The sequence below is a fragment of the Pteropus medius genome, unplaced genomic scaffold (genome assembly GCF_902729225.1).
Source record: "Pteropus medius unplaced genomic scaffold, Ma_sr-lr_union100, whole genome shotgun sequence".
Taxonomy (NCBI): domain Eukaryota; kingdom Metazoa; phylum Chordata; class Mammalia; order Chiroptera; family Pteropodidae; genus Pteropus; species Pteropus medius.
Window position 1 is genome coordinate 7,171,579 of NW_024344370.1, and position 13,400 is coordinate 7,184,978.

The 13,400-nt window shown below is 34.3% G+C and overlaps 1 protein-coding gene across 5 annotated transcripts in view; it reads right to left on the reverse strand.

Moving 5' to 3' along the window:
• Nucleotides 1-13,400, reverse strand: part of PDE4D (phosphodiesterase 4D) — a 1,171,348-nt gene that overhangs the window by 935,375 nt on the left and 222,573 nt on the right. For all 5 annotated transcript variants that reach the window (XM_039870226.1, XM_039870237.1, XM_039870235.1 and 2 more), the window contains one exon: nucleotides 5,858-5,988. In XM_039870226.1, the coding sequence (XP_039726160.1) occupies nucleotides 5,858-5,899 (42 nt within the window). In that variant the 5' untranslated portion in view covers nucleotides 5,900-5,988. Of the gene's footprint in view, nucleotides 1-5,857; nucleotides 5,989-13,400 lie in introns of those variants that run through there.

A 13,400-nucleotide genomic window follows, 5' to 3' on the forward strand; every position in this document is an offset into this window, starting at 1 on the left:
TGAAGCCCTTACCCCAAAGTGATATTATTTGGAGAAAGGGCTTTGTAAGGTAATTAGGATTAGACAAGGTAACAGTGAGAGGGGCAGGAAGAAAGCTCTCATGAGAAACCAAATCAAGATGGCACCTTGATCTTGGACCCCCAGCCTCCAGAACTCTGAGAAAATAAATTTTTGTTGTTTAAGTCACATGGTTTACGGTATTTTGTGATAGTAGACCAAGCTGACTAATATACTCTTTTGTCCCAATGCCTTGATTTTATATTTATTTGAGAACTGATCATCAATTCAATTTGTGCATAGGTACAACATAACCTAGAATCAAGAAACTCATAACTGGTAGGAAACAGAACTCTCACCTATCTTATGCCTGAATCTTTTGTATGATACGAAGATTGACTAAATGGTCTTGGAAGCTGCACTTAAACTCCTTTAGTGAGAAGAATGTACTACATTTCTAAGCATTTCCATATGATCCATTTCCAAAGCAGATACTATCACTGTGCTCTGTGGCAAACCTCAAGATAGAATTTATCAAGCAACTATTTTTTTTGCCTTCATTACAAAATACTTTTCCTACTTTAAGTATAAAGACACTAAGGCTCAGAAAAAATTAAGTAATTTACTAAAGGTCAGATCTTTAAGGACTAGTGAATCTGAGGATTGAATCTAGGTCTCTGAATTCAAAACTATTTTCTTTTCACTGTGCTAATTATCTCTAAACTACTTTGATTATACATCTGAATCAGTAAACATATTTTGAATGTATTTTATCAATTAATATATTTATTAATTGCACACATATGCTACTATGTATTTATCAAACGTATACATAAAGTTGAAATTTGAGAAAAGATAACATTAAAAAGTAAATATAAATGGAAGTCCTAATATGTTTGTATTGCCCACACTGGAAATTGCTGCGCTTTATCATTTTGGCTCCCTTATACCAGGAAGTCAGTAAAATGCTAGAGAAAGCATGTCACAATATTGAAAAACACCAGACCTAATATTGGGAGATCATGATTATTAATACAAAGAATAGTAAATTTATTGTTTTAAAAATTATTTCAACAGAAGTAATAGTATAACCTAAGGAAAGTTATACTATGTCAATATTTCAGTGAAGAAATGCCAAGAAAAACTTTGAGTCATGAATGTGATGCTAAGGTCACTGTAAATGGCTCCGTTTTGGCTGGTACTGAAAGACTGATAAGAATCAGTAGAGTTAACACAGGTTGCTAAGGGCTGGGGTGAAGTTTTAACCACTGTAGCAAATTAAACTATTTTATTAAAAGCAGAGTTGTCACTATAAAGCTTTTTCATAAATTTTCTAATAGCCTTAAAAAATTACTTACTTTATTAATTACACTGTCTATTTCTGTCCTAAATTGCTATGCTATGTAGGTGGAAGAAAAAAACCTAGATGTTTACAACTAAATGTGGCACTAGATTAAATTAAATGACTTCATGAAAACACATCTGAGGAAGGAGAAGGCAAGCTTTAAACAGAGAAATTAGCTGATCTATTACAATTCAGAATAGTAAGCAAATATAAAGCATCCCTTCAACATGAGACTTTCCTACTATTAAACTTATAGTAGAGTAATACCTTACCAAGCCTCATTTCATCAATTATGTTTTTGAGATAGGATGGTTTTATACTAAAATTTTAAAATCTGTAATTGCTGTACAAATGGGGCTTGTTCAGTCTCATTAAAGCAAAAGTCAGAACAGCAAGAATTGCCCCCAGCTTTCACAGATGGTAAAGGCTCTTCCGAAGATTAGCACAGAGAGAAACTTGTTCATGCTCTGCCCTTATGGTGTATGGACAAAGAACCAGCATCAAGAAAAACACAAATGTGATCCTAAGCACCCCAAGGGGTGTAAAAATCCAAGCAGTCACACGAAAACTTTGATAAGACCTGTGAAAATGAAATGTCAGTCCAATAAGAGGTAGTTTGAAAACTTTAAAAAGAGGTAAAGCCTTCATACCACAAAACTTATGGGAGAAACTTCTATTGTAACATTTCCTGCTGGAAGTAAATACTTCAAGAAAAGTTATCTACTAGATGAAGGTTTTTTCCTTTTCTAATTATTATTAAATCAAAATCTCCAGCATTTTTTAAAAAGCAGATGCTATTTAATCATTGATATTTTTTATGACTTTTTTTTTCTTTTCTTTTTTTTTCCTTTAATGCTCTAGTTTTTATAGAACTTAATTTGGACAACATGGTGTTTCCAACACTGGTATTTTTCAGGCACTTGAAAAAGATTAACAGGGGCAAGAGTTTTGGTCCTTTTTTAAATCTGAGTTTTGACTACATTTTAAAAATCAGAGAGAAAAAAGAACCCAGGGAGTCTCACTTATAAGCTATGGAGTCTAGGCAATGCTAAAGATAGCACTCATTTAGATACCTTTGATATATCAAGCATTGTGAGTTCTAAAGGGTGATTTCCATATCACCCTTTAGAATACCGGGGTCAGTAACTTGTTAAATGTCCCACAACTGGAAAGTTGAAAGAGCCAAATTTTGAACTCAATTCTGTAAGATTTTAAAGGCAACATTTTTTTTTTTTTTTTCCCAAATAAACCAAGCCACTTCTCAGGCAAGTCATTTCATCTCTCCAGGCCCTGACCTCAATTTTTTTATCAATAAAATAAGAGTGTCTACGGCCATGCTACCCTGAACAAGCCCGATCCTGTCTGATCACGGAAGCTAAGCAAAGTCGGGCCTGGTTACTACTTGAATGTGAAGCCACCTAGGAATACCAGATGCTGAAGGAGTAAAAAATAAAAAAAAATAAGAGATTGTAAGCTGACAAAGTCTTTGCAATCTATGAGGTCAACCAAGGGTTGTCTGGCCTAAAAAATAAAAAATAAATAATAAAATAAAATAAAATAAAATAATAAAATAAAATAAATAAAATAAAATAAAATGATTGAGTCAGAACACCTTTAGTTCTCTTTCTACTCTAAGAAGCAATTATATATCAAAAACTCTATAAACTTTATAAGCCCTATAAAATTCAGTAAAACCATTTTTATGAGAAATAAATATTAACACCAAGTATTCTAAAAACAAATGATGTAATCAGTTGCAACAATAATTTGAGTCAGGAATGTAAAGCTTAAATTATTTGCCTTCTATCATTTTCAACTGATGCATTATTATAAAATAGCTTTTCATTTTTTAAATTTGTAGATTTCTTTCATTGTCATATCTGAAACCATATATTGGTCTTAAGATGTTGTAATTTAGGTTCACTTATTATTAAAGTATGCCTATAAGTTTATTCTAATATAATGTTTAATAATATTAATAATATTTGACTCATTTAGACATTTTCAATTTAATTAGTATAAGTACTTTGATTTACTTTAAATTAATGTGGCCTCTGTCCTTAGGAAGTCTACATTCTAGGATGAAGAAAGAGACCATTACATATGAGGACAGGTTGAAGGATACTCGTTCTAGGGAAGGAGATATATGAATTGTCACTGATGTGATTCATTAATGAATGTCTATCTCCCACAGTAGACTACAAGGGCCATAGCCACTGGGACCATGCCTTACTTTTGTACTGTCCATATGCTTGGTTCCTCCATTTTTTTACCCACCACAACTACAAATTATCCTCAAAACTAGCAAATTCTCACTTTAAGTAAAAAATGCTTTGTTTATATTTTTATAGCTAAAATTTTTCATGGATCCCTCCCAAATAAAGGAATAATCCAGAGCATTAATCATTAAAAAGGGCACTGCACCAGGTCTTAAATGTAAGGAGAAAAATATGAACACTGATTTTAGTGTTCAGAAATAAATAAGATGATTGTTCAAAGACAGTCTTTTTTTCCCCTCTTTTGTATGCCTTAAGTTTTCACAGTAACAGATACAAGATATACAGAGACACGCAGGGAGGAGCAGAGGCCATTTTAACGTTTAGAAGATTCTCTTTGGATTTTCAAATGTCATAAAGCCAAAGAAAAACATTCTAAGATTCTAAATCAAATTAATCGTTTAAAATTTCCTCATCAAAAACAGGAAACATCTACTTCTAACTGTATAATTTTGGATTCTGTTATGGCAAAGATTTAAGGGGTGGGGATGACATTTTTAGACTAGTGCAAAATAATATTTGAAACTCCAAAGTGACAACTAACTAGGCAAAAAGTCTGGCTCTTTTCTTTGATAAATGGTAATCTCCTGCTTAGAGTCATTTAATTAAGTGGAAGCACTTTATGCCAGTGGATTTTCAGGAAGCTACAAAGCAGTAAAATGAGAGCTTTACTGTTTACATTTGCACAAATGCAGGAAACTCAGTTTCTCTTAATCTGGAAGTGTAAGCCTTTCCAAGATAAAAATTTTTGCATTAAGCAAGTATAAATAGGAAATCTCCTAGCATCATTAAGTACTCTAATTCCTTAAAGTCATGGATCAGTTAATCATTGCTTTTAGAATGTTTTCCCACAAGAACAGGGAAATCTTTAACAATATATTTTTAATTATTCAAAATTTCTCCTTTTTGCCTTCACACATATTTATCACATCTCTGAAATTTAGTAAAAGAAGAAAGCATTAAGTGAATGGTTAGCTTTCATATTTAACTTATAATAAGAAAAACTCAGTAACAGAAAAATGCGTTTTCCAGTTTGGTAATTTATATGCAGGTCACCTCCTTTTACAATGAGCAACTGTATGATTATAGAAGGAATTCCAGGCTCCAAGCCATGGCTCTTTATTTTATGCTTAATACATACAACCAAATACCAACCAGGAAAACAAATGAATTTCCTTGGTTGTTAATTAAACACAGTCTGCACTCAGACAAAGAATTGGCACGCCTCTAGGTATATCCTCATTTTTTAAGAAACTCTCTTGGATTCACTAAACTTCCTTCTCCATATACTCCTGTGTTACTTTACTTAAAAGCTGGATGGTGGTAATTCTACAGATAGAATTAAATATGGCCTCCAGCCATCACAATAGAATCACTGATTGTAACACAAAGAGTCTCCATACTAGAAAAATGTGTTTGCATTTGTGGTTTTTCTGATGCCTGCAAATGAATGTTCCTACGTCACAACTACATCTGTTTTGATGCCTTTTTTCCTTTTGGGTAAATGAACAAAGGGGCGTGTTCTTAGAGCCTGTCTGATAGAAATTAATGGTCTACTTTCGACCCTGCCTTGTATAGCTTTCTTTGAGTTGCTCTATTTGCTTATGCTTTCTTTCATAAGTTAACAGAAATCTAAAAATTATCACTAACTTGGTACCTTAACACTATGTAATTGGAAATAAGGCTTAATCTCCATCAGGGCACTGAGGATGTTCACTTAATTTTTTTTTAAATGAGGAGAAAGATTAAAGATATATACCAGGATAGAAAGCCTATGGAAGAGATGCCCCACTGATAAGTGTTTGCATTCACCGTATTCATGAACTTTCAGAATGTCATTAACTGAAGTATCTAGTGATATTCAATTTAATTTACACTATTGGACTTTCCCATAAAGTTAGATATATAAGACATAAATTTCTTCCATTTCAATTTTAATTATATCATTCTAACATATATCCAAAAATCGGAGTGTCCAAAATCATACCAGTGGGCTTATACAAATGAATGGTAAGGCATATAAACTGGCTGAAAGAGAATTCCCATTAAATATCAACCAGGCCACAAAGACAAACAAGTCTTCACTTGTCAATAAGCTGTGCACAGTCAGAGAACTGAAAGTTGACCAAGGGTTTCCCACAAGCCTGATTATGATAGGACAGTATTCAAATTCAAAGAAAACAGTAAAAAGTTATGTGTATACATTTTTAGAAAAGAATTGAAAACAAAGGGTACTTACACTTTTGCTCCGAGAAAGCAAATCACAAGAATTTCTTTTCATGGTGGTGTCTTAATTCGAATGGGCAATAATTGTTTCCAACGTCAGTGTTCACACTGCAACAATTATCCACTCAAAAGCCAACTGGCATTCTGAAGAGAAAGGCAAGGAAATATTTAATCAAGTATATGATTAACACGTGCACTTCGAAATGCTGTCTTTGACTAAGACAGTAATTCTTAAATTATTCATCAGAACAGGCTAAAATGGTACTGTGTTTAAAGAAATAAAAGTACACCCATGCAACATTTCCAAAACAGCTTTCGTTAAATGTAAGTTAGAGATTTCAAGCACCATTCATTTGCCATAAATATTCAAGTCTACATTTCTAGTAGCTAAAAAATAAGTATGGTAGCCACAACCTAAAGTCACACGTATGTAATGAAAAAGCATACTGAATTGTATAGGTGCTAATTCTTGCTGGTACAGCTAAGCATCCCTCAATTTACCACTAACGGATCACTAGGGTAGCCTTGTTCACCATGAAGAGGACTCTTACACACATCTGAAAGCCCTCTGATCACTACATCATGGCCTCCTGTTTACTTAGCCATAATTCACAATACACTGAAGCTATCCCAGTGGATTTTCAGTAAATTTAGTGAGTTTTCTACCCTTTTGATTCAAAGAGATTGTAAGGAATGGTTAGGAGGAACGGTTTACCTAATCAAGCAATAACTATTATTTCAAAGAATATTCCAGAGTAGTTGCCACTTGAATGACATGATAGTCTCATTACCTAACCTTCATTTTCCATTAGACACCAAGAAGGAGCTTCTCTTTTTTGATCTTAGAAGAAAAAGCAAATAGCATAGCTATTGTGTTGTGTTCATTCTGATATTCAGCTATATCTGGCCATGGCTTACAAATTCATAGGGTATATTTGTATGAAGGCTGAAGCATCTTTTAGGAAAGAAGTCACTCTAAGGGGAACAGGGATGAAACAAACAGGCTTGACCAAAGCACAAAAACTCTGACATTGTAGGTACAGGTTATGATTTTAACATAAGCATAATTTTAACATAAGCATGTAACATAAGCATAAGCATCTATCATTTGAATTTGTTCTAAGCTTCTCAGAGGACTTGTGTCTGAGTTTTAGGAAAAAGAGTAACAGTGAACAAGCTCTCAAGGAGTTTGTTTTGCTAAAATGATTTGAAAATGTCAAAGTGCGGAGTAGTGTGAATTATACATTAAAAAATAAAACAAAGCAACTATAGATACTTTTTAAAAAGTATACAAAATAAAAGGAGGGAGGACTCCATGGAACACAGTGTCAGTGTGGGCCCCAGGAGGAGGCCAGCCCTAAGCAGCAAGGGAACCCAATGGTACCGCACGCCAGTAGAGAGAGACCTTCAGAGAACTTTCCAGCAACCAGCAATGGCATACATTCGAGGATAAAAATTTGATTTGAACCCATGTGAATAACCACTCAAGACTTATAAGAATAAAAGGAAAATATTTTTGGAGAGTCCAGAGCCCCACAGCAACAAGGTGCAGCTAGAATCAGATAAATAGTATTTAGTATTGCTAAAAATATGCCTACATGCAACTTGGGGATGCAAAGGGCATTGAGGGACAAAACCTTCTTCTGAGGTTGGTGAAAATGCTCGCTTGAAGTTAGAGAAAAATGTACAATCAAATATGAGTTGCTAGGATAAATAATGTTTCTTTGAGTGTGTATAGATTTTTGTTTAAGGGAGTGGAAATTGGAGGTAAGAGCTGATACACAAATGCAAAGTTCTCAGCTAGTATACCTCCAGGAATTAAGTCATCTTTACCAAATGACTTATCCGTTCTCAGAAAATGTGGAATTACGTTATCTACCTAGATCAATTTAAGAACAGGACGGAAATTATATAAACTGTGAACTAAATATTCCATACTGAGGGAGATAAATAAAATCCAGCTAAATGCTGTAGGATGTTTACACATTATCCGAGAAAAATTTGTTCAAAATATTTAATGATTTATTCAGCATTTAATGAGTACCCTTAGAGGCGACCATGGAATAGTTGCCTCTAGTGGGTTAGTGACTCAATGGTTTCAAGTTAACAAATTAATAAGATCAGATGAATGTTTGCTAAATTAATGAGATTGTTAACAAAATTGCCTTGATATGATTTAAAGACCATCATTAAGAGATACTTTCCTATAGGAATTTGGAACCTGTAGAAGTTGAAACAGACAAATGAATTTAACTGAAAACTGCTGATGGGATGACACTTCTCAAGCTATATACCTACCTAAGAGACAGCATGGCCTCACTAAAACAGTATGGACCTTGGACCCAAATGGGCATAGATTAGAATTTCGGCTCTTTAATGGCATTCTGTGTAGCTTTAAGTAAGTTACTTAACCTCTCTGAGCTTTTTCCAGATCTGCAAAAAAGCGATAATAATACTCAAAAGTGCCAAACTCCCTCAAATAAAACAAACTTAGGCAATTGTGCTTTCAACTAGCACATAACTAATATACCAGTTATGGTCCCAGAAATAAACAGACAACATATTATGATCATTAAAGGAAGGTTTAGTAACGAGACTATTTAAGAAGATGTGAATAGGGCAGAGGAATCCACAAAGGTTGGTGCAGTTCCTGGAGCTAGCAATAATGCAGTTTTTACCATCCCCCAAACTAAAGAGACAAGGAGAGGGATGCGTCACCAATACCTACAAGGAAAGAGTCATAGAGTGTACTTTCTTAAAAAGGGAGGATATTTTCTAGGACAGTTAGCCTCAGATGATCCAGAAAGGAAGGAGATGAGAAGATGAACATAATCTCATTCTCCTGCCTCCCTCTGATCTCCTGCTAGGACTCCCAACTGCCAAATGCAATAAAGCCAGAGGTCAAAGGAAGCTGTTGCTCTACACCTCACTGGTCAGCATCCCAGGACAGAAATCCTCCTGGGTACATATCATTAATATAGTATCCTCATTGCTCAAAAGAGAAAATCAGCTCCAAGAAATTAACTGAATTGCCCAGTAAATGGCAGAACCAGGATTCAAACCTGATTTGTCTGACTCCAAAGTCCATGTTTTTGTCTACCCTGCTACCCTGCTTTGTTACCAATATTACAAAACAACACATTTTAATTATCAGCAAGTGGTAACCTCTGCAAATATCAAAGCTGTGCCTAAACCAAAGACTGTTTGGTGGCGGGAGAAAGAAAGGCTTATTCTCAGGAAGGCAGTTACCTTAGTTCTTACAAATTTCTCCATCATCAAAGACATACTATTAAGACAGCAGAAATGTGTTCTCCCTCCAGGTGCAATATTAAGAAAAAAAAAAACAGGTGAGAGAACACTCACACACACGTGCAATTTCATTACGAAAGGAATTTCCGCATGAAAGTTAATTAGGAAGAAGAGTCAACTCCTGCAGGGAGAACACTTTAGAAATAAAAATGAACAGAAAAAATCAGGTAAGACAGATAGCGCTGGAACATTCGAAGATGAAATCTGAGCTGGAGCACTTGAATAAATTTTGCTGCTTTGATGAAAGGATAGGGGAGTTAAGACAAGTTCTTTCCTAGAGATTAAGAATTTATATAGTGGAAAAAGCCATGAACTGGGCATCAGAAGAAATAAGTTCCACTTTCATCCCTGTGTCGCACACACAAGCTATATGGTATTAGGAAAAGCTCCTCTTTTTCTCTCTACCAGTTGCTTGCTTCTCTGTAGAGTAGAGATAGCAATATTTTCTCAGTCCACCTCACAGGGTTGTTATAGGAATTAATTAAATAATGTCTCAGAAAGCTTTTTAGAAACTATAAATTTCCTTGCAAATATAGGTTAATTCTATTCATTAAACATCAAGTGTGCCAATGCGTGTAGTAACTGCTGAATTATAAAGTCACCTAGGTGCATTAATTTAAGAAAGAACATTTATTGAGCATCACGTATGGGGTGGGCACCGTACTAATCTCTCCAATAACCACCAACTTTTCTAGATCCAGGGGAAAGGACTGTTTGGGTGCAATGCCTAGGAATGAGCAAAGGATAATCAGTTTATCACTGACTTAGTGTCTCCCCCACCTCATCAAGTTATAGTTTTCTAGCGCTGCATAAAATAAACCTCAGAGCAAAACCAAAATAGACAGTCTCTTTCCATGATTAGATTCTAATCTAAAATTATTAGATATGGCATACGTTAAAAAAGAAAGTATGATCACTGTGAAAGACAACCCCAAAGAACTGCAATAAAAACAAACTCGATTTGTCAAGAATCACCCACCAAAAAACTAGGAGGCAGCAATGCAAAAACTAAATACTCAAAAAGTTAAAAGAAGCATATGAAGGGATAAAAAACAGACTTTACATGGGAAAGTTCGAATTATTGCCATAGGCTCTGAAGCGCCCACTAATTTGCCTTCTCCACACATAAGACAGGTAACTTGGACATTTGCCCCAATGTCCCTCTGCTAAATCTGTACAGAGACAAAGGATGAAAGTCCCTGATATTTCCTCATGACTTCTAAAGCATGAATTAAGAGAAAAGACTCTTTCTTGGTCCAGATCTAAAGATGACCACAGAGATTTCCTGCTCTTTACATCTTCCTTCTTTTCTCCAGGGTGACCTGTGATGGTTGTCCCTTATTTGTGCTTCTCTGGATCTGAGATCAAAACAGCTCATGGTACAAATAAGGAAATTGAGGTATAGGAACATAAGTAAACTGCCGAAGATCACAGAGCTGCCTGGGACAGATAACGCAGGAACTAGACAAAGGCCTCTGCACTCCCTGCCCAGTGCTCTAACTGATGATGTTGCCCTGTGCACTGATTTTTCTAAAATTCATCCTAAAACTTGCTCTATAGGGCAATCTAGGTACACCTTTCAGTGTGCCTAGCAAAGTTCAACACTTAATTCTTGCTAAAGTCAATGCAATCTATTTATAACCCAAGGATGGCCCTGTATAATCAGGTTGCAGCTTGTGCTCTCAAGTGCACCTTCAGCTACATCTGCAGGGGCTTCACAGAGGCTAGAGTGATGTGTCAACAAGTGGATACAGGTGTTATGTGACTTACATGTTTATATGACCTTAGCTTACACTCTCTTCCCCAACACAAACCTTCCTCCCTAGTCTAAATGGTCTAATCCCTCAACATCTGTTACATATTCATTTCCACTTCCTATCCCTAAATCGATGCTCTGAAAATGTTTTATTCTCCATCTTTCTGAACTTTTCTATTCTTCAAAGTCCGGCAAAAATCTTTTCTTCTAACGGCAACTTCCCTTGCTGCTCCAAGTCACATAGGTTTCTACTTTCTCTGAATCCCAACCATATAGGCTATGTTGCCACACAAAATCATCTACTATATTTTATTCTTTTATTAACTATATTATGGGTTTAATTTTTACTTCCTTAACTGTGGGTTGAGTAAGGCACACTTTAAAACCTTTTCTATACTGCAGGTTACAAGATTATAAAATACAAATCCCTAAGGCTGAGAGTGATTCATTATCATTCTTTTGCCTTTGCCATAGTGCTTAAAATAGTGTTGAACACTTAACAATCACTTGATAAAATATAAGTACAAATCCATAAGAAAAATATGTTCATTTTAATAGGTACTGTAAAAATAGAAATAAAAGTATATCAAATGTAGAAAATATTCAATCTCAATATTTATCAAAGAAATGAAAACTAAAATCTAAAAGTTTCTGTTTGTTTTGCCTACAACTTAGTAAAGTTAATGTTTTTTAAAATAAAATACTTGATAATGGTGCATACATGATAAAACATCAAATTTTTATATTGCTTACAAGCTTTATACTGACATAAGTCTTTGGAAAGGAATTTGATAACAAGTACCAAAATTATTATGGAATTATGTATTTTTTATATAGTAATTCAGGAAGCAACTTGAAATATAGAAAGTGCTTTATATACAAAGATGTTTTCAGCAATCTACTTACAATAATGAAAATTTGGAAACAATTTGGATATCTAACAATAAGAGAATAGCTAAAATAAGAGAAATTTCATAATGTACTATAGTTTAAAATATACATTGTACAAGATATTTTAATTACATTAGAAAATGCTTCTGCTATAATGTTAAATGAAAAACAGGCTTAAAGTTGTATAGATAGTATGATCCTATAAAAAGTTATGCACAGAGAAAAGACTGGAAAGAAATATAGGAAAATGTAGTTGTATTTAGGTACAAGTATACGGATGGTTCTGTTCTTCTGTATTCTTTGGCTTCTTAAATTCTCAACATCTGGGGAAAAGAAATACTTAAAATTCAGATTAAAAGAAAGTATTTGAATGAACATATAACAAGTCATTAACCTTCTCTTCCTACTTCGAAGTATCTTTTAAATGCAAGTTTTTGTTGATATGATTGTTCTAGGAAGTTGCTGCATTGTCCATTAAGTTCTTTGTTTTTGAGGGTCCAACTTTGCTATTTTATATATAATGTTAGCCTTTGCCTTTTGGGAATCTATAGACTAAGAAAAGTCTCAGTTGAAGAAGAATGGCCAAAAATTAAGTTCTCTCTGGCTGATCCTGCTATTTTATCCTTCAGTTGACTGGTTTGTTTTTGTTTTGTTTTGTTTTGTTTTGAGTGGGAAGGCAGTTATGGTGACTATCCAAAGAAAATCTTCTTCAGGCTCTACTTCACCTAAAAATTCAGTTATTGGGATCCCCTATGCTAGTTTCCAGAAATGCAAAACACACGGAACTCAGAAAATGGGAATAACGAACTAAATCAGCAAACAAGAGACTTGGGTTTTGTAGGACGAACAGGAGCTCGACCCATATAATATTTTCATATGTATTATAAAGTGAAAAAATGCAACGGGGAGGAAATGTCTGGTACAATTTGCAACAGAAATATTCAAAAAGTTATAAATTACAATTGACCACTTTACCTAGGTTTAGGTTTAACAAGCGTGCCCTTTGAACTATTTAAAGCCTCTTTTTCATTTTTTGATTGTTGCAGAAGATTTAAAAAAAATTTTTTTTATAAAATTTACTTATTTATTTTAATTAGTTTCACGTAAACAGTATATTGGTTAGACATCAATATAGTTCAAAAAAATGATCCCTCTAATTGTTCCCTTAAGACCTCCTTTAACATTCTCAAAACACGCATCTTAGCTTCCTGTCTAACTCATCCTATTTTTGCTTAACTTCTTGAAAGAAAGAGGGAGGTTCTCCTGTTTAAGATGAAGTGTTCCTCTTCCTATGTACAGTTGTGGCTTCTACCTACTCTCTATTTTCCTTTTCCATATCTGCTCTAACTCTATCTGGCTCTCTCCCCTAAAGCTCTAATTATTTTCTCAAGTCTCTCTTGTTTTAAAAAAAAAACCCTCCTTAACCCTACATTCTCTCTCTTCTAAATATCATTCTTTTCTTCTCCATAATCAATTTTGTTGAAAAAATTGTCTATTAAATTTACTAAACTTTAATCTCACCACCACCTCTTAATTCACTGCAACCTAGATTTGCTCCTTCTACACTTCAATTTCGTTTGAAAGCTTCTAGACTTCCATA